Below are 20,213 nucleotides of genomic sequence, written 5' to 3'. Positions count from 1 at the left end.
GGAGAACCATACATGTCATCCCGTGACTCAAAACGTACTTTGATATTATCAACATTTGTCCATAACATCGTTTGATTTGTCAACATTTGGAAAGTTTACAGACAAATGTGCTGTTTCCATCAGGCCTGTCATAATTTGTTTTATTCCACATACTGGAAACCTAATTAGCTGTCTTGACAGTACTGTAGCAAAATGCATCGTGTTCTGTGGTACAGGCTGCCACCCTCTGGATAAATTCTGAACTGCATTGTAGTTGATTTCCATCTCACTTAAAAATATTTAGGTAGCCTATTCTTAGAAGACTTCAAGTCATTTCTAAAACTTTGTTACATTGTAAAGAATAATTTCAGGTAAACAGCTGAAAAGCTATTAAATATCGAAAAATATCTATAAATCGAATAGCTCTAATGCTGTCCAATCGCGACTTGTGTTTTTATGACGTACAATCAAGGTATGAAAAATGGCGGCCTTGTGTAGTGAGTTTGGCGATTTAGTTCAAATAAAAAAACAGCTGATCTCTATGATATCGCTTTGTAAAGAAAGGGGACTTGTACATAGCGTGAAATGGTAAGAAGCTCTATTCCTGATGTTATGATCATTGTATTTATTTCAGTGAAGAATAGCTTCAGTTGGTGAACTCATAGTGGTTAGCTTGCTAATGCTAACGATTAACTTGCAAGTTGTCAAATCTTGCCTATTTTTTTCAGACCGGTTCAGGCTCTTATTTTCTTAATACAGGTTCATATTGAAGTTGATACAACATTGCGTTAACTACGTCAGTGATATCACCGATGGTTGTGACATTTTTTATTTTAGGGCTTCAGAGTTGGCATTTGCCTTGGACCCCCTTCCCAAGAATGAATTACCTCCATCGGCAACTTTTACTGAGGTTTGTGGCTAAAGATAATTTTTCCTTGTTAATGCATGAACATGTTGCTTATGTTTTTGAATTGGAGGCCATTTGAGTGATATGTACAATCGCTGTTACCTCTCTTTCATCCTGGTTGTAGGAGGATGCTCAGGACATGGATGCTCTTGGCCTGGCCAAGTCCTACTTTGACCTGAAAGAGTATGACCGTGCTGCCTACTTCCTTCGCGGCTGCCGCAGCCAGAAAGCATACTTCCTGTACATGTACTCTCGCTATCTGGTGAGCTGGTGTTTCAGCAATCACAGCAACATCACCTCTAGAAATCTAGTTGTCACAATGGGAATAGAGACAATACAATTGTCCTGAATACTTGGAACTCCTCAATGGGGGCCATCCAATGTAGCCTGTCATTTAAGGGATGTTGTCAAATTCTGACACTCATCTGTTTCCAGTCTGGAGAAAAGAAGAAAGACGATGAGACTGTGGACAGCTTGGGTGAGGAGCTAAGCTTTCTTTGACACCAAAATCAAATGGTAATATATGCCATTTAGCAGACGCTTTTATCCAAAGCGACTTACAGTCATGTGTGCATACATTCTACGTATGGGTGGTCCCGGGAATCGAACCCACTACCCTGGCGTTACAAGCGCCCTGCTCTACCAACTGTGCTACAGAGTTCAATGCCTTGATTGGTTGTTTTTGCCTGCTGTGATTGGCTGCAGGGCCTCTGGAGAAAGGTCAGGTGCGTAACGAGGCTCTGCGGGAGCTGAGGGTGGAGCTGAGTAAGAAGCACAGTGCTGGAGAGCTGGACGGATTCACTCTGTACCTGTAAGCACCTCGCACTATCACACACACTCAAATCAAAATAAAATGTTATTTGTCACATGTGCTGCCCTTACAGTGAAATGCTTACTTTACAAGCCCTTAACCAACAATGCTTTAAAAAGTAAGTGTTAAGAAAATGAAAGTAACCAATAATTAAACAGCAGCAGTAAAATAACAAGGGAGGCTATACCAGTACAATGTGTGGGGGCACCGGTTAGTTGAGATAATATGCGTTAAAGTGACTATGCATAGATTATAAACAGAGAGTAGCAGCAGAGTAAAAGAGGGGTCTGGTTAGACCTTTGATTAGCTGTTCAGGAGTCTTATGGCTTGAGGTGTAGAAGCTGTTAAGAAGCCTTTTGGAGCTTGACTTGTCGCTCCGGTACCGCTTGCCATGGGGTAGGAGAGAGAACAGTCTGACTAGGGTGGCTGGAGTATTTGACAATTTTTAGGGCCTTCCTCTGACACTGCATGATATTGAGGTCCTGGATGGCAGGAAGCTTGGCCCCAGTGATGTACTGGGCCGTAGACACAACCCTCTGTAGTGGCTTGCAGTCAGAGGCCGAGTAGTTTCCATACCAGGCAGTGATGCAACCCGTCAGGATGCTCTCGATGGTGCAGCTGAGGATCTGAGGACCCATATACAACCTTTGCAGTCCCCTGAGGGGGAATAGGCCTTGTCGTGCCCTCTTCACAACTATCTTAGTGTGTTTGGACCATGATAGTTTGTTGGTGATGTGAACACTTGAAACTTGAAACTCTCAACCTGCTCCACTACAGCCCCACCAATGAGCTTTGGGGCGTGCTCGGTCCTCTTTTTCCTGTAGTCCACAATCATCTCCTTTGTCTTGATCACATTGAGGGAGAGGTTGTTGTCCTGGCACCACATGACCAGGTCTTTGACCTCCCCCATATACGTGTACAGTGAGTCTTTAACCTCACAAACCTGCGCGTGTGTGCAGGTATGGGGTGGTTCTGCGGAAGCTGGATCTACTGAAGGAGGCGGTAAATGTGTTTGTGGAGGCGACCCATGCCCTACCTCTACACTGGGGTGCGTGGCTGGAGCTCTGTAACCTCATCACCAACATTGACATGGTAATACTCACACACAACTCACACAGATAATTTCTCCTCTGTACCCACTACAGTGGTTCCCAGATCTACTGGACTACATTGCATGTCAATGAACTTATAGAATATTACAATTATATACTTGTGGCTCCTCTTGTCAGCTGAAGTCCCTGTCTCTGCCAGACTGCTGGATCAGAGACTTCTTCATAGCCCACATGTACACAGAGCTGCAGATGATCAAAGAGGCCCTGCAGAAATACCAGAGTCTGATTGAGTCCGGCTTCTCCAAGAGCACGTATATCGTCTCTCAGATTGCTGTGGCCTACCACAACATCCGAGGTCTGTCAAGTCAATAAAGTAATATGAAGAAACATTCTGCTAGGTATTTTCTTTCCACTATTCAGTCTCATACCTATGCTTTTCTTTGTCCTAGATATTGACCAGGCTCTGGCTCTGTTCAATGATTTGCGGGAGCAGGATCCCTTTCGCATTGAGAACATGGACACGTTCTCCAACCTGCTATACGTCCGTGTGAGACCCCACTTTATTGACTGTCTCCATCTGTCGGGCTCTGTCTTTATGAACATGTCTGACTGTCTGTTGTGTTTCCACAGAGCATGAAGCCAGAGCTCAGCTACCTGGCCCACAACCTGGTGGGGATAGACAAGTACAGGGTAGAAACCTGCTGTGTCATCGGTAAGGACTCTGGCACTACACAGCTAAACAGGACTGGGAAAAAAAAGCAGGTCGGAAAACCACACCTCTTCTCAAGTCAAAGCCGGACATAAACCCCCAGAACTCTTTACTATGTTCAGTAATCACAGACAGACCTTTCAAGACTTAAGAAGTACAACCAACTCTACCTACAAGTGATATGTAATGTTTCTAATGAGTGCATGCTGTCTGTGTGTGTAGGGAACTACTACAGCCTGCGGTCGCAGCATGAAAAGGCAGCCCTGTACTTCCAGAGGGCTCTGAAGCTGAACCCTCGCTGCCTGGGGGCCTGGACTCTGATGGGACACGAGTACATGGAGATGAAGAACACCTCCGCTGCCATCCAGGCCTACAGGTCAGACTGACCCTCCACTATGGCCCGCTGCCCCAGGCCTACATGTCAGACTGACCCTCCATTATGGCCCGCTGCCATCCAGGCCTACAGGTCAGACTGACACTCCACTATGGCCCGCTGCCATCCAGGCCTACAGGTCAGACTGACACTCCACTATGACCCACTGCCATCCAGGCCTACAGGTCAGACTGACACTCCACTATGGCCCGCTGCCATCCAGGCCTACAGGTCAGACTGACCCTCCACTATGGCCCGCTGCCCCAGGCCTACATGTCAGACTGACCCTCCACTATGGCCCGCTGCCATCCAGGCCTACATGTCAGACTGACCCTCCACTATGGCCCGCTGCCATCCAGGCCTACATGTCAGACTGACCCTCCACTATGGCCCGCTGCCATCCAGGCCTACATGTCAGACTGACACTCCACTATGGCCCGCTGCCATCCAGGCCTACATGTCAGACTGACCCTCCACTATGGCCCGCTGCCATCCAGGCCTACATGTCAGACTGACCCTCCACTATGGCCCGCTGCCATCCAGGCCTACATGTCAGACTGACCCTCCACTATGGCCCGCTGCCATCCAGGCCTACATGTCAGACTGACCCTCCACTATGGCCCGCTGCCATCCAGGCCTACATGTCAGACTGACCCTCCACTATGGCCCGCTGCCATCCAGGCCTACATGTCAGACTGACACTCCACTATGGCCCGCTGCCATCCAGGCCTACATGTCAGACTGACACTCCACTATGGCCCGCTGCCATCCAGGCCTACATGTCAGACTGACACTCCACTATGGCCCGCTGCCATCCAGGCCTACATGTCAGACTGACACTCCACTATGGCCTGCTGCCATCCAGGCCTACATGTCAGACTGACACTCCACTATGGCCCGCTGCCATCCAGGCCTACATGTCAGACTGACACTCCACTATGGCCCGCTGCCATCCAGGCCTACATGTCAGACTGACACTCTACTATGGCCCGCTGCCATCCAGGCCTACAGGTCAGACTGACACTCTACTATGGCCCGCTGCCATCCAGGCCTACATGTCAGACTGACACTCCACTATGGCATGGCTTAGAGCTGGGACAATAAACCAAAAAATTATGGATACTGACCGACCCAGTGATTTATCGTGGACATTTTTACTGATATCGATAGTAACGATAAGTCGTTTTTACTTGAGAAATGTGAAGTTTGCTCGGGCTATTTCAAACAATTTATAGCTACAACATTCAAAATAGTAGATGTTTTAAGGGAAATATAAAGAAATAACTGGTGCACACCACACTGGTATTCCTGATTCTATGGGTCTGAGAGAGTTGTGCTCCACGGTTTTCTATTTCTGTGTATGTTTTCTTTGTTGATCAGGCACGCTATAGAGGTGAACAAACGAGACTACCGTGCCTGGTATGGCCTGGGACAGACCTATGAGATCCTCAAGATGCCATTCTATTGTCTTTACTACTATCGAAAGGCCCACCAGCTCAGGTGTGTGTTTGAGTAAAAACCAAGGTAGAGGGTTCTGTTGTCAGTGGGTGCTTGGTATCATGTAGTAAAGTCTATTACCAAATCCTTACATACTGTAGTGTGAATGACGTGTCACCTGTGTCCCTCAGGCCCAATGACTCTCGTATGCTGGTTGCTTTGGGAGAGAGCTACGAGAAACTCTCACAGCACGTCGAGGCAAAGAAGGTTAGCAAACAGCAGCATTCTCTCTGCCATTGTTTTTAATGTTCCTGTAGATTTGAATGTAATATTTGAACCACTGCTGTGATCTGTCATGAAGTTCTCTTCTTCCTTTTTGTCCAGTGTTACTGGAGGGCGTACTCTGTGGGGGACGTGGAGAGAATGGCTCTACTGAAACTGGCAAAGTATGGACATCAAAGCATGTATATGTGTGGTTCACTTAATGCTGTGTTGAGACTTCTATATTCCCTAATACATATGTATGTTGACAGACTTCACGAGCAGCTTAATGAGTCTGACGATGCGGCCCAGTGTTACATCATCTACATCCAAGACATCTTCTCCTGTGGGGTGAGCAACCCAACTCTGTGTTATATTTTTTATATATTTATACATGCATGCATGCATACATACATACATACATACATACATACATACATACATACATACAGTGGGGCAAAAAAGTATTTAGTCAGCCACCAATTGTGCAAGTTCTCCCACTTAAAAATATGAGAGAGGCCTGTAATTTTCATCATAGGTACACTTCAACTATGACAGACAAATTGAGAATTTTTTTAAAAACGATTTTTAAATGAATTTATTTGCAAGTTATGGTGGAAAATAAGTATTTGGACACCTACAAACAAGCAAGATTTCTGGCTCTCACAGACCTGTAACTTCTTCTTTAAGAGGCTCCTCTGTCCTCCACTCGTTACCTGTATTAATGGCACCTGTTTGAACTTATCAGTATAAAAAGACACCTGTCCACAACCTCAAACAGTCACACTCCAAACTCCACTATGGCCAAGACCAAAGAGCTGTCAAAGGACACCAGAAACAAAAATTGTAGACCTGCACCAGGCTGGGAAGACTGAATCTGCAATAGGTAAGCAGCTTGGTTTGAAGAAATCAACTGTGGGAGCAATTATTAGGAAATGGAAGACATACAAGACCACTGATAATCTCCCTCGATCTGGGGCTCCACGCAAGATCTCTGACCTGCAGAGAGCTGGGACCAAAGTAACAAAGCCTACCATCATAACACACTACGCCACCAGGGACTCAAATCCTGCAGTGCCAGACATGTCCCCCTGCTTAAGCCAGTACATGTCCAGGCCCGAAGGAGTGGCTTCGTAAGAAGCATTTCAAGGTCCTGGAGTGGCCTAGCCAGTCTCCAGATCTCAACCCCATAGAAAATCTTTGGAGGGAGTTGAAAGTCCACGTTGCCCAGCAACAGCCACAAAACATCACTGCTCTAGAGGAGATTTGCATGGAGGAATGGCCAAAATACCAGCAACAGTGTGTGAAAACCTTGTGAAGACCTCCGTCATTGCCAACAAAGAAATACTTATTTTCCACCATAATTTGCAAATAAATTCATTAAAAATCCTACAATGTGATTTTCTGGATTTTTTTTCTCTCATTTTGTCCGTCATAGTTGATCTGTACCTATGATGAAAATTATAGGCCTCATCTTTTTAAGTGGGAGAACTTGCACAATTGGTGGCTGACTAAATACTTTTTTGCCCCACTGTATATATACTATATTATATATATTTTTTAAATCAAACACGCATTACCAGTCAAACGTTTGGATACAGCTACTCATTCAAGGGTTTTTCTTTATTTTTATGATTTTCTACATTGTAGAATAATAGTGAAGACATAAACTAAGAAATAACACAGAAGGAATCAAGTAGTAACCAAAAAAGTGTTAAACAACTCAAAATCATTAATATTCTTCAAAGTAGCCTTGATGACAGCTTTGCACACTCTTGGCATTCTCTCAACCAGCTTCATGAGGAATGCTTTTCCAATAGTCTTGAAGGAGTTCCCACATACGCTGAGCACTTGTTGACTGCTTTTCCGTACCTCTGCGGTCCAACTCATCCCAAACCATCTCAATTGTGTTGTGGTCGGGTGATTGGACACCAGGTCATCTGATGCAGCACTCCATCACTCTTCTTATTGGTCAAATAGTCCTTACACAGCCTGGAGGTGTGTATTGTCTCATTGTCCTGTTGAAAAACTAATTATAGTCCCACTAAGTGCAAACCAGATGGGATGGTGTATTGCTGCAGAATACTGTGGTAGCCATGCTGGTTAAGTGTGCCTTGAATTCTAAATAAATCACAGACGGTTTCACCAGCAAAGCACCATCACACCTCCTCCTCCATGCTTCACAGTGGGAACTACAAATGCGGAGATCATCCGTTCACCTACTCTGCTTCTCACAAAAAAAATTTGTCACCAAAAATCGCACATTTGGACTCATCAGACCAAAGGACAGATATCCACCAGTCTAATGTCCACTGCTCGTGTTTCTTGGCTCAAGCAAGTCTATTCTTATTATTGGTGTTCTTTAGTAGTGGTTTCTTTGCAGCAAATCGACCATGAAGGCCTGATTCATGCAGTCTCCTATGAACAGTTGATGTTGAGATGTGTCTGTTACTTGAACTCTGTGAAGCATTTATTTGGGCTGCAATTTGAGGCTAGTAACTAATGAACTTATCCTCTGCAGCAGAGGTAACTCTGTCTTCCTTTCCTGTGGTGGTCCTCATGAAAGACAGATTCATCATAGCGCTTGATGGTTTTTGTGAATGCACTTTTCTGGATTGACTGACCTTCATGTCTTAAAGTAATGATGGACTGTCGTTTTATCTTTGCTTATTTGAGCTGTTCTTGCCATAATTTGGACTTGGTCTTTTACCAAACACTTTTTGGGTTACTACATGATTCCATATGTGTAATTATTTTAACATTTTGATGTCTTCACTATTTTTCTACAATGCAGAAAATAGTAAAAATAAACCCTCGAATGAGTAGGTGTCCAAACCTTCGACTGGTACTGTGACATTTCATTTTTCTTTTCATTGTTATTGAGGGTATTGTGTGTAGATTGATGAAAAAACAATTTAATCCATTTTAGAATAAGTCTGTAATGTAACAAAGTGGAAAAAGTCGAGGGGTCTGAATACTTTCTGAATACTTTCTGTTTTACAGTATAGAAATTAAAGGACTTTATGTATTTCGTCACCCCGTTTGAAGTTGTCATAAGTATTTGGACAAATTCACTTTGTGTGTTCAGAATGGTATTTGGTCACATTCCTAGAATGCAATGGCTACATTATATTAAACTAGTGGCTCTACAAGCTTGTTGGATGCATTTGCACTTTGTTTTGGATTATGTTGTGCCCAATAGAAATTAATGGTAAAAATGTATTGTCATTTCGGAGTAACTTTTATTGTAAATAAGAATAGAATGTTTCTGAACACTTCTACATTTTAATGTGGTTACTACCAGGATTGTGGATAATCATGAATGAATTGTGAATAATGATAGGTGAGAAAGACATATCATACCCCCAAGAAAAACATCCCGTTACTGGTTATGGTGAGAGGTTAGCATGTTTCGGGGGCATGATCTTTGCATCTGTAGCCAGGTTTCTGCGTGATGACGTAGTGTACATAAAAAGGACTTTTGAGGTTACATTTTAATGTACCAAATAATTTACAACTCTGATGGTTTTGTCACACAAAGTGTTGCCAAGCATTGATCATCATGTCACCAGAATAAGACCCTCTATTTACTAAAAAGGAGCATCAAGCTCCTCGCGGTGCACTTTCACCACCCTGTGAAGTTTATAAGTCATTTCATCTGGAATCTAATAAACGTTGTGCTTTCCGGGGTCGTAGTGGGAGGATCACACTCCATATTGCGTGACAGACACAAAAGGATCCCTCCTTGTCTAGTGTCTTTTAATTTTCCCGACATTTTGCTGTTTCCATCAGGCCTGTCATGACTCTTTATTTTTATCAGACGGAGTTCACGCTCCATAAAGGTTGGATGGAAACCTGGTCAGTAACTTTCTTCATGGTTATCCGTAATCATGGTAGCATCCACGTTGTAACAAATAACATTTTATTTGAAGTGTTGAGAAACACATTTTATTCTTATTTAGAATAAAAGTTACTCCAAAATTACACATTATTTACCATTCGTTACATCATAATCAAAAACAAAGCGCAAATGCATCCAACAAGTTAGTCGTCACAAGCTTAATGTAGTCATTGTGTGCTGGGAATATGGGACCAAATCTGAACTTCTTACAGTTTTATTCACAATAGGTGAATTTGTCCAAATATTTATGCCTTCAAATAGGGCAACTAGATGCATTAATTTCTAAAAAGGAAAATATAAGTACTTTGTATGAAAATAACCTCAAATAAAAGCTAACATTGTGTACGGTCATTTTATCTCAAATCCAAAATGCTGGATTATTGAGCCAAATTGTTATGTGGGGTATTGTATAGGTATGTTTTTACCATTCAGTCAGTCTAAGACCAGTCCCAGCACAGCTGGGGGCATATTCATTACGCCGATTCTGTTGCATAACGTTTATTCAAACAGAGACCTGACTGTTCAATGGAAACTCGTTTTGCTCAGTTTGCTTCTGTTTTAGTTCTTCAACTGTAAACGGTTTCCATAATGAATGTGCACCTGGAGTTAGTGAAAAGTTAGTGCATATGTGCTTACAGGAGCAGCTGGAGCATGCAGAGGTGAGCACGGCCCTGCGTTACCTTGGCCAGTACTACTTCAAGAACAAACTTTATGAGGAGGCTTCACTGTGTGCCCAACGCTGCTGTGACTACAATGACGTAAGCATGTCCTCCAGTTGAATGTTGTTCATGGGGAAAAGTGTCCATCTTATCAAAATATCTACATACACTACTGCTTGTCCGGTACTGTTGTCAGACCAGATGTATTTCTGGTGTCCCTCTACAGGCTCGTGAGGAAGGCAAGGCTCTACTCAGACAGATCTCCCAGGTCAGAGACCATATGGAGGCCTCTAACACCACCCCCGTGAGGAGGGTGTCTCCTCTCGATCTGTCCTCCTTCTCTCCCTGACACACCACCCTACTGGCTAGCTGAAGGCTCTGGGACAATCTGCCTTATCCTGGTGGTTCCAGATACAGTTATGGTGAATTAGTATTGAATACCATATTGAGGGAGACTGAATGTCTACCCTTATACATAATGTAAATATTTTCTGTGTATGTTTACATGTCCGTGCAGCAGTTGCCACCCTGCTTTTGAATAAGAAAGAATTATCTGAACCACTGAGTCATTAAATCAATGGAAACTGCATGCTAATGTTACTTAGAATAAATTCATTAAAAAAATTACAAGATTTTATTATAAATTTTACTGTTGCACCAAAGTATATCGAAAGACTGGACAAACATTGAAAGCAAAACCTTTACATTAGAGAATGCAATGTAAATAATGTCTAATAGTAACAATTCTTAAAGCACTTTAGCAGGAGGTAATATGTGCATCAGTCCTCATTCAACCAGAACCTTGTAGCATTGTGTTTAATTAATACTCCGGTATACCAGAGTCCACTACAAACAACTTTTGCATTCCTAAGGAAGACAGCTTAGCAGTGCAGGTACTGTAGTAACACTTGAAATAAAGTAATTTAAAGCAATTGCAAAATAGTACAGATTTACAGTTGGTTTGCATAGCAGTAGAGGATAAAGTCAGCACTTGGTCACCCTGTACCTGCCAGAGGGGCCAGGACTTGGGGGAGGGGACTGTTGGCGGGAGCGAAGGATCCGTGAGTAGGGTGTGGTTTGAGGTTGTCCGTTTCGTGACGGGGTGTGTTGTGGGAAAAGGGAGCGGAAGAAGTGTCGTTTCTCTGGGGGCTGGTTCTCAGCGTTGCCTGCTGCCCCACAGCCCCTCTTCTGACAGGAGCCGGGAGTAGCAGAGGCAGAGCCACAGGGGGGCATCTGACCCATCTGGGCCAGGGTCTCCGCCTTCCTCCTCAGGTCGGCCTTGACCAGCAGCAGGCCGTTCTGTAGCTCTACCAGGGTCTGGTCCTGAGGGAGAGGAGTGGACAGGGTGAGGGGTGGACAGGGAGCCTACAAAGTCTACATGCTTTTTCAAAGTGACAGAAACACCAACTTGGAGCAGCCCTCCTCTGCCTATGATCACTAAGAACAAAGTATTCCCCTCCCTTGCCTAGGAATGAAGTCCTATTGAATTCTATAGAGGTGTACCTGTTTTGCCAGTGTGTGGTCTGCAGTGGTGAGCGCATGGCGCAGCCTCTCCCCACCAGTGTTACGGCAGCATGCCCTCTCTCCAGACTGTAGGTTCAGACCCAGCCTCTGCAGGTCCAGACGCAACTGACGCAGGTTCTGCAGCACAAACATGTTAAAATCCCAGCAATGGTTATAGTGTTTAATACAAAAAGGTATGGGGGTAATGTGAGGAGACTACGCCCCTGGCTGGAGTACCGACCCTCTGGCCCTCCCCCAGCTTGCGGTCAGCAGCGTTGGTCAGGGCGTCGGAGTGCTCTGGTGGTGTGAGCTGCCCCTGGACACGCCTCAGTTCTGGAAGAGAGTTACAGTTATAAAGACCCATGTCATTTGCCAATCAATCATCTAGACTTCCCTCGTTCCCACACTCCCGATTGTCCTGGTCCTCCCTCTCCTCTTACCTTGTGTTTTCTCCAGCAGCTCGGCACGACACTGGTCCAGCTCAGCCCTCACTCTGCTCAGCTCTCCTGTGGTTGTGGAGGCCAGGCGCTGGGAGCGACGGGGTGTGGGGCCCTCAGCCTCTCCTCCCAGGGCTAGGGGTGGGAAGAGGGGGAGTGGGGCTGGCTCTGCTAGGGACACACCTCCCTTTTTCTCCAGGGCTGCAGTCAGTGCCTCAATCTGTTCATCACGCTCCTAGGATGGGAGGGAAGGTGGAAAGGAATCAACCATCTGTAGCATAGAAAACTCTATTCTAAACCCACTGAAAAAGACACTAACTTAATCTACAGACTGCCCTATCCCTCACCTCTATTTCCTCGTTGTAGTATCTCTTGAGGCTTTTCTGCAGGTTGTTGATCTTGTCCTCAAACCTCTCCTCCATCAGAGCCTTCTCTGTCTCCAGGGTCTGGCTGAAGTCCTTCTCCATGCCAGAGATGACCTCCATCATCTCAGAGAACACCTGCTCTCTGACGGTGGCCTCCAGCACCTCCTTCTCTTCCCGCTGCCTCTGCACCTCCCTCTTCAGTACCTCGATGGCCCGCAGCAGAGCCTGAACACAACACAGACCCAGTCAGTCACCGAGGTCCAACACACACAAGTTGACATTTCATTCAGTGGGACGTAGGACATACATCTGAATCAAACATGGTAATGTCCCCATCTTCATCGCTGTCCTCGTCTTCCTCAATCAGAGTGCTGTCATTGGCATGAGACGGGGGCTCCCGCAGCAGGGACAGGATGTAGGCCACTCGGGTTTTAGTGGACGGCCCATGGACCAGCTGAGAGAGGAGACGGACAACAAGAGGTCACAACCACTGAATATTTCTCTGAAACCAAGGCTGTATTATTAACGGCAAGGTGAGAGCTGTTTGTACCTGTGTGGCGATGGCAGAGAACTTGAGGGCCTGTAGGGTCTCGTCGTAGGTGGAGGCACAGGGGTTGATGTTGACCACCATGCTGGAGCGCCCGCGGCCGCAGAAGAAGCCCTGGAGAACCCGTGTCAGTTTACTGTCTCTGAACGGCACCACCTGAGGGGGTCGCGACCTGTAGGGACAGGAGAACGTGTCATCTGGACAGCACAATGCTGGGATACACTTCATTTACCAGCATGTGATGAATTCCTCTTGTTTTAGGTGTGTGTGGCCTACTTGTTGGTCTGGTTGTGCCTCAGAGCAGCGATACAGCGGCCCAGGGTGTGGAGGGAGGTGTTGATATTGTTGGCCTCCTTCATCCTCTCCTCGTTGCGCTGGTCCTTACAACGCTCTGAGCCAGCCAGGTCACAGACAGACAGCCTAGTGGGACAGAATCACTATTATACTAATGCTAGGTCACAGACAGCCTAGTGGGACAGAATCACTTATATTAATGCTAGGTCACAGACAGCCTAGTGGGACAGAATCACTATTATACTAATGCTAGGTCACAGACAGCCTAGTGGGACAGAATCACTATTATACTAATGCTAGGTCACAGACAGCCTAGTGGGACAGAATCACTATTATACTAATGCTAGGTCACAGACAGCCTAGTGGGACAGAGTCACTATTATACTAATGCTAGGTCACAGACAGCCTAGTGGGACAGAGTCACTATTATACTAATGCTAGGTCACAGACAGCCTAGTGGGACAGAATCACTATTATACTAATGCTAGGTCACAGACAGCCTAGTGGGACAGAGTCACTATTATACTAATGCTAGGTCACAGACAGCCTAGTGGGACAGAGTCACTATTATACTAATGCTAGGTCACAGACAGCCTAGTGGGACAGAGTCACTATTATACTAATGCTAGGTCACAGACAGCCTAGTGGGACAGTCACTATTATACTAATGCTAGGTCACAGACAGCCTAGTGGGACAGAGCCACTATTATACTAATGCTAGGTCACAGACAGCCTAGTGGGACAGAGCCACTATTATACTAATGCTAGGTCACAGACAGCCTAGTGGGACAGAGTCACTATTATACTAATGCTAGGTCACAGACAGCCTAGTGGGACAGAGTCACTATTATACTAATGCTAGGTCACAGACAGCCTAGTGGGACAGAATCACTACTACCACCAACAACAACGTCAGATCAGAACACTCAGGATAAGACAGTGGGTTGGAGAATGAGAAGCCTGGATGGGACGTACTCGCTGACGCGTGTGGCCTGGCCCTGGTTAGCTTTTGGGTGGACGTGCAGGATCCGGGTGGAGAAGATGCTGTGGCTGCGGCTGGAGTTGTGGTTGAGGTGAGTGCTGGCAAAGCTCTGGTTCCTCCGGCCAGCCCTGAGCACTCTCCAAGCCTCCTCTGCACTGCGGACCTGCACCCAGGTGAGATCTGCACAACACAAAAGCAAAGGTCAGTAATGTGAATAAACTACAATGAAAAACATTAAGACTATCTACATATTAGATATTATCTACAAGCATGTTTTCTTAGTGAATGCTTTTTACCCTTGACGTAAGGGTTCCCCTGCTTGTCATCACTCAGCCGCAGGATGGCCCTCTTCTTAGGCTGCAGGCTGGGCGGAGCCTCAAGCAGGTCGTACAGGAACTCATTGTAGATCTCATAGAAGGACACCCACACAGAGAACTGAACCCCCTCCTCCAGCTCCTCCCCTCCGCTGTGAGACAGGCTGTCTGGCTCCAGACATACACTGTCAGAGTCTGCTGGGAGACAAGTGCGTGATGAGCAGTGACCACGCAACCTCCAGGATTATACTCTACATACTACCAATGCCTATATAATAAAGCAGCTGTGTAAATAATGTATAGATATAACTCTAGACTTGGCTTCAGGGCCCACCAGGCGTCAGAGAGCAGAGTCATGTTACAGTCTGAATGCCCTCACCCTCTAGCTGGGTGACGATGTGGCTGGTTATGGAGTGTCCACCGATGCCGCTGTCCCAGGTATAAGTGCCGCCTCGCATCCGAGAAGTCATGTCATCCTCCTGTGATAGAGAAGACACAGGGAGAGGAACGTGGCATCATGTGACTTAGTTGACAAATGATTCCAGAGTGATTTGTGCTCCTGTTTCCCTCACCTCTTTGAGTAGAGCGTCTCTGCGAATCTCCTCAGCCCGGACCTCACCGGCATCCAGCTGGCGTACCTCCTGGTGGAGGACAGGCTTGAGGTCCATGGCCCCGTAGAGACGGCCCTGCAACTTCCTGAACAAAGACACCAAGGCCCGGGGCAGGAGGCCCGCCTCACGACCCACTCCTACAGGGGAAAGGTCGCGTCAGTAATTTGTGGTACCTATCTCCACTGTATATTTAACAAACAGCTAAACCAAGATAGTGGAAATGTCTAGCTTTCTGTAGTTACTTGGTGACGACCAATACCATCTCACCCTGAATGGTGTAGGTCTTGCCAGAGTTGGTGACACCATATGTGTAGAGGAGCCGACTCTCTCCACGAAGCACGTCTCTCACCATCTCCTTCATGGTGCTCTCGAAGAAGTCCTGCTGTTTGGTCTCTGGACCAAAGATCTAGAGGTACATATGAAAAGACATCCGATCTGTATATATTATAATGTAGTACGTGTCATAGTAGTCTTCTCTCAGGTCTTGTGTGAAGGTGAAACTGTTTACCTGTGAGAAGCTGAACTTGTGCATGCTCTGGGTGACTCCCCTCTCTGCACTCTTCATGTTCTGGGAGTCTTTGGGGGCTTTGAGCATCAGGCTCTCTTCGTTTTGCACACACACACAGCCCTGAAATGAGAAGAGGGGAAATAACACCCGTCTCACAAGTACTTCAAAGTTGACATGGAGAATAGCATGGGACGATAATATAATTTAGAGTGCAGATTGTACCTGTTCCTCTCCCCTTTCCTTCTCTCCCTCAGTCAGTGGGCGGATACGCAGAAACACCTTCACTTTGTCAGTGTTCCCCTCACCACCGCTGCCTTGTCTGATCACCCCAGGCTTTGCCAATGCTTTCTGAATATTGGAGGAAAGAAAGTGGTGATAGTACAGTTCTGTGATGAACAGCATTGTTGAACATTTAGGCCTATCACTATAGGCCTATCACTGATCCCCCTGTGTAAATCCGCTACACACTTAAAGTTCCAATGGAAATCGGTGTTTTGGCGCAAAATGTTTATGAATGAACAAATGACAAGCAAAATATGTCATACAGGATTGATAGGTCAGTTAGAGGGAGTAGTCCCTAAGCAAACAGCTTGTGTAACATCTGACCAGAATAAAGCACTTGTGACTTTAGAAAGGCAGGGCAGGATGGACATAGGTCTGTAACAGTTTGGGTCTAGAGGGGGGATGACCGCGGCAGCTTTCCAATCTTTAGGGATCTCGGACGAAACGAAAGAGGTTGAACAGACTGGTAATAGGGGTTGCAACAATGGAGGCGGATAATTTTAGAAATAGAGGGTCCAGATTGCCTAGCCCAGCTGATTTGTACGGGTGGGGGGCTGTTGGCCGGGGTTGGGGTAGCCAGGAGCAAAGCATAGCCAGCCTAGAGAAAAATGCTTATTGAAATGTTCAATCATCATGGATTTATCGGTGGTGACTAGCCTCAGTGCAGTGGGCAGCTGGGAGGAGGTGCTCTTGTTCTCCATGGACTTGAGTGTCCCAAAACTTTTTGGAGTTAGAGCTACAGGATGCACATTTCTGTTTGAAAAAGCTAACCTTTGCTTTCCTGACTTCCCTGAACAGTTGCATATCGTGGGGACTATTCGATGCTATTGCAACAGGATGATTTTGTGCTGGTCAAGGGCAGTCAGGTCTGGAGTGAACCAAGGGCTATATCTGTACTTAGTTCTACATTTTTTGAAAGGGGCATGCTTATTTAAGATGGTGAGGAAATTACTTTTAAAGAACGACCAGGCATCCTCGACTGACGGGATGAGGTCAATATCCTTCCAGGATACCTGGGCCAGGTCAATTAGAAAGGCCTGCTCGCAGAACTGTATTAGGGAGCGTTTGACCGCGGACCCATTACGGATGCAGGCAATGAGGCAGTGATCGCTGAGATCCTTATTGAAAACAGCAGAGGTATATTTGGAGGGCAAGTTGGTCAGGATAATATCTATGAGGGTGACCATGTTTACGAATTTAGGGTTGTACCTGGTGGGTTCCTTGATAATTTGTGTGAGATTGAGGGCATCTAGTTTAGATTGTAGGACTGCTGGGGTGTTAAGCATATCCCAGTTTAATTCACCTAACAGAACGAACTCTGACGATAAATGGGTGGCAATCAATTCATATATGGTGTCTAGGACACAGCTGGGAGCTGAAGGGGGGGGGGGGGTCTATAACAGGCAGCAACAGTGAGACTTATTTCTGGAGAGATACATTTTTCAAATTAGAAGCTCGAACTGTTTGGGCATAGACCTGGAAAGTATGACAGAACTTTGCAAGCTCTCTCTGCAATAGATTGCAACTCCTCCCACTTTGGCAGTTCTATCTTGACGGAAAATGTGTGTTGGGGACAGAGAATAAAAGGATCAGATTTCTGGGGATGATAGAATAGATTCAGGGCATAATGTATGCTGGGGTGCGGTTACAGTGGAGGTAAGCCCAGGCACTGAGTGATAAGAGAGGTTGCATCTCTGGACACGCTGGTTATACTGGGTGAAGTCACTGCATGTGCGGGAGGTGGGACAAAGGAGGTATCTAAGGTATGTACAGTGGTACTAGGGGGCTCCGCAGTAAACTAAAAACAATGATAATTATCCTATTAATATTACATTCACTGATAAACAAGTACTGGTAGGCCTGTAATAAAGGAACCTTAAATATGCGTCTCGAGTGCAGAGTGTTACGAGCTCTGTCAGAGCTAAGGCCTCACCTCTCTGATGGATGGCCGAGGTTCTAGTCCAGGGGAGATGATGGAGATCTCAGGCAGAGTCACTTCGTTCAGTCGTTGTCCTACCAGGCCGCCGATGTCAGCTGCCGTGGATTCAAACACAGCCATGCCCCCCTCCTCCTCGTCAGACAGGACTCCACACGGAGATGCCATAGACAACGCCATAACCTTTTGGGTGACTGAATTGAGATTCTGGGATCACAGAACTGTCAAGAGTGAGTGAAATCTACATCAACACGTTTTCCAGGTTTACTAAAATAACATATGTAGAAAAGGGAGGAAGGGAAGCGCTGCTAAGGGACACAGTAGTAGGTTTTGGTAGACAGAAGGAGCTCTTTGGTAAAAGGGGTAAATTTGTCATCAAAAAGAAAGGAGGACCAAGGCACTTAATGTAATTAAAATGGCATTTTTCATAAGGCATTTTCAAAGGAAACATTGAACATGCCATACAAATAAAGCCATTTGAATTCATTATATGCAGAGTGCCTTGGTCCTCCTTTTTGACATCTTTCATATGTATTTGACATTTTAGTAATTTAAAAACTTACAGTAATGATTGCATACATTGTAAGAATTTTTTCGTACTAGTCCCCCATGGGAATCTAACCCACAACCCTGGCGCGTTATGCTCTACTAACGGAGTTAAAAACATAGTCCCGTGTATCTTGTTAAATGTAGGTACGGGAACCTTGGATGACTCGAGGGGCCAAAGTTTGCTGGTCTGCAAAAGACTGGTGTTTATTCTAGAGGGTTAACTAGCCCAGTTTGGTTTTCAGATCTAAAAGTGGTTTAAAGTCAAAAGTCCCACCTCACGTATTAGATTGAGACACTTCCATGCCTCAATCCCAAATTAAAATGGTCATTACTGTTATTTTTAGACATCTGAATACATTAGCTACAGGGCTGCTGCTGCAGTGTTGAAAACGTGGCCAACACTTTTGAACCAACATAAAGCAATCCATTGGCTGGCCTGGTGATTGGCAGGTACACGCAAACAGACTGACTGCTTTGTTTCGTTAAACTGCCCCGGTAACTAACAGTTACCTAGCAAATCGTTTTTTAATTCAAATGTGTTGAATGTAATTTGCAAAATAAAATATTTGTAATGCGCTTTTCATCGTACAATAATAATCTCAAATGCACTAACGTTACCTAGCAAGCGCTGATTAACGTTAGCAAAAACAAGATAACTTAACTGGCTAACGTTCGCCATTTATCTAGCAAAGGTATTTCGCTTCAGGTAACGTTAGTTTCATCAAGTGAATGCTCTAATTCTAAAGTAAATCTAATTACCTCGTCAGTAGCGGTGAGTTATCTTCGTAAATGCAACCCCCCCCCCAAAAAACGACCCTTTTAAACAGAAACAACTTGCTCTATCTGGCCATGAAATGCTACCTGACGATGCCCCTTGTTTTGTGCATAGACACTTCCCTCAAGGCGTCCACTGACTCAACCAATTCAAACATCGCGCTTCACGTGCACAACCAATCACAGGATAAAGGTTACACAGACGCCGCACAGACATCGACCAATAGGAAGCTCGTAGCTACAGACAAATTACTCGATGAATGCGAATTTAGAACGTGTTTATTTGCTCATTTGAATGTTTTAGCTAGTTACGTATGTGTTATTTTATATCTACAAATGTTCTAATACTGTCATCTAGCAAAATGCCATTGCATGGACCCTACCTAGCCCTGGATTAAACATTATCCGGTTCCAGTCCAGGATGAGGTTTACATTTTGTTTAGTCAACAATTATAGAACTAATCTGTTATCTGTAGTTTAGTCTGTTCGGGGTCCGGGAAACTAGCCCTATACGTCTATGGGGGATTATCCCATTTCTGCCACAATAGTAGCGATTCAGGTTTGAGCAGAAAACGTGAACCAGGCAGGCAGCATCCCTGTTGGCAAAGAATAAGCACACTGCCGTAAATGTCCTGACTCCCGACCTTTTGGTAGAATACTTGTTTTGTTTTTTGTAATAGGGCGTTCCATTGAGACCAGGTTTCTTTTGCAAGGGATTTCTGCATTTTACAATTACACAACAAATAACACAGGAAATACACCTGAAAATAATAATACAAAGAAAAATAAAGCACACTCATGAAAAACAAATCACATTTCTCAACAAACTGGCTTTCAACATACAGAGAGCAATTAAAATAAATCCAAATGGTGTTTCATCAATACAATATCTTTTTATAATTCAAGTAGCTTTTTGTAAATTTACAAAACAGTTGGAGGATGCGGGCATCGATCCCGCTACCTCTCGCATGCTAAGCGAGCGCTCTACCATTTGAGCTAATCCCCCGATATGTCATTTACAG

The 20,213-nt window shown here is 45.2% G+C and overlaps 2 protein-coding genes, 2 long non-coding RNA genes and 1 other non-coding gene across 7 annotated transcripts; 3 read left to right on the top strand and 2 right to left on the bottom strand.

The window, feature by feature from the left end:
* The first annotated feature begins 346 nt into the window (after positions 1-346).
* On the top strand, positions 347-10,680 carry LOC118385006 (cell division cycle protein 23 homolog). The gene is made up of 16 exons (XM_035771777.2): positions 347-567; positions 817-889; positions 1,011-1,148; positions 1,322-1,364; positions 1,592-1,697; positions 2,657-2,789; positions 2,927-3,104; positions 3,199-3,296; positions 3,380-3,461; positions 3,681-3,834; positions 5,212-5,331; positions 5,460-5,535; positions 5,653-5,714; positions 5,802-5,880; positions 10,069-10,188; positions 10,316-10,680. Exons 1-16 carry the CDS (start codon positions 461-463, stop codon positions 10,436-10,438), a joined length of 1,692 nt encoding a protein of 563 aa, XP_035627670.1. The 5' UTR covers positions 347-460; the 3' UTR covers positions 10,439-10,680.
* LOC127930723 (uncharacterized) lies at positions 4,069-5,211 on the top strand. The gene is made up of 2 exons (XR_008139047.1): positions 4,069-4,566; positions 4,843-5,211. It is a non-coding gene; the product is annotated as an uncharacterized LOC127930723 (long non-coding RNA).
* A 6-nt stretch (positions 10,681-10,686) lies between the features above and the next one.
* On the bottom strand, positions 10,687-19,332 carry kif20a (kinesin family member 20A). Of its 3 annotated transcripts, none has more exons than XM_035771775.2 (17): positions 19,177-19,332; positions 17,866-18,062; positions 15,873-15,998; positions 15,651-15,770; positions 15,410-15,548; positions 15,104-15,279; positions 14,911-15,010; positions 14,514-14,726; positions 14,211-14,397; positions 13,218-13,361; positions 12,945-13,113; positions 12,702-12,848; positions 12,377-12,619; positions 12,033-12,264; positions 11,834-11,925; positions 11,593-11,730; positions 10,687-11,412 (listed from the first exon to the last, which is right to left on the bottom strand). In XM_035771775.2, the coding sequence occupies exons 2-17, from the start codon at positions 18,046-18,048 to the stop codon at positions 11,074-11,076; spliced, it is 2,748 nt and encodes a 915-aa protein (XP_035627668.1). In that variant the 5' UTR covers positions 18,049-18,062; positions 19,177-19,332; the 3' UTR covers positions 10,687-11,073. The 3 variants fall into 3 exon arrangements, with proteins under 3 accessions (XP_035627668.1, XP_035627667.1, XP_035627669.1); XM_035771774.2 differs by having other exon boundaries at positions 17,866-18,089; positions 19,177-19,330; XM_035771776.2 differs by having other exon boundaries at positions 17,866-18,075; positions 19,177-19,329.
* LOC127930722 (uncharacterized) lies at positions 13,562-14,194 on the top strand. The gene is made up of 3 exons (XR_008139046.1): positions 13,562-13,676; positions 13,724-13,864; positions 14,004-14,194. It is a non-coding gene; the product is annotated as an uncharacterized LOC127930722 (long non-coding RNA).
* A 792-nt stretch (positions 19,333-20,124) lies between the features above and the next one.
* Positions 20,125-20,197, bottom strand: trnaa-agc (transfer RNA alanine (anticodon AGC)). Its single transcript has one exon. It is a non-coding gene; the product is annotated as a tRNA-Ala (tRNA).
* Between the last annotated feature and the right edge of the window lie 16 nt (positions 20,198-20,213).

The sequence above is a fragment of the Oncorhynchus keta genome, chromosome 6 (assembly GCF_023373465.1).
Source record: "Oncorhynchus keta strain PuntledgeMale-10-30-2019 chromosome 6, Oket_V2, whole genome shotgun sequence".
In the NCBI taxonomy this organism is placed as follows: domain Eukaryota; kingdom Metazoa; phylum Chordata; class Actinopteri; order Salmoniformes; family Salmonidae; genus Oncorhynchus; species Oncorhynchus keta.
Note: the sequence above shows the minus strand (reverse complement) of the source record. Positions and strands in the feature narration are given on the sequence as shown.

Coding starts and splice junctions, on each gene's coding strand:
- kif20a (XM_035771775.2), bottom strand. CDS start 18,048: ATGGCGTTGTCTATGGCATCTCCGTGTGGAGTCCTGTCTGACGAGGAG. Junction 15,771..15,872: donor AGGAAAGGGGAGAGGAACAG/GTACAATCTGCA, acceptor TTCTCATTTCAG/GGCTGTGTGTGTGTGCAAAA. Junction 11,926..12,032: donor GCTGCTGGAGAAAACACAAG/GTAAGAGGAGAG, acceptor ACTCTCTTCCAG/AACTGAGGCGTGTCCAGGGG.
- LOC118385006 (XM_035771777.2), top strand. CDS start 461: ATGGCGGCCTTGTGTAGTGAGTTTGGCGATTTAGTTCAAATAAAAAAA. Junction 1,698..2,656: donor GACGGATTCACTCTGTACCT/GTAAGCACCTCG, acceptor GCGTGTGTGCAG/GTATGGGGTGGTTCTGCGGA. Junction 2,790..2,926: donor TCATCACCAACATTGACATG/GTAATACTCACA, acceptor TCCTCTTGTCAG/CTGAAGTCCCTGTCTCTGCC.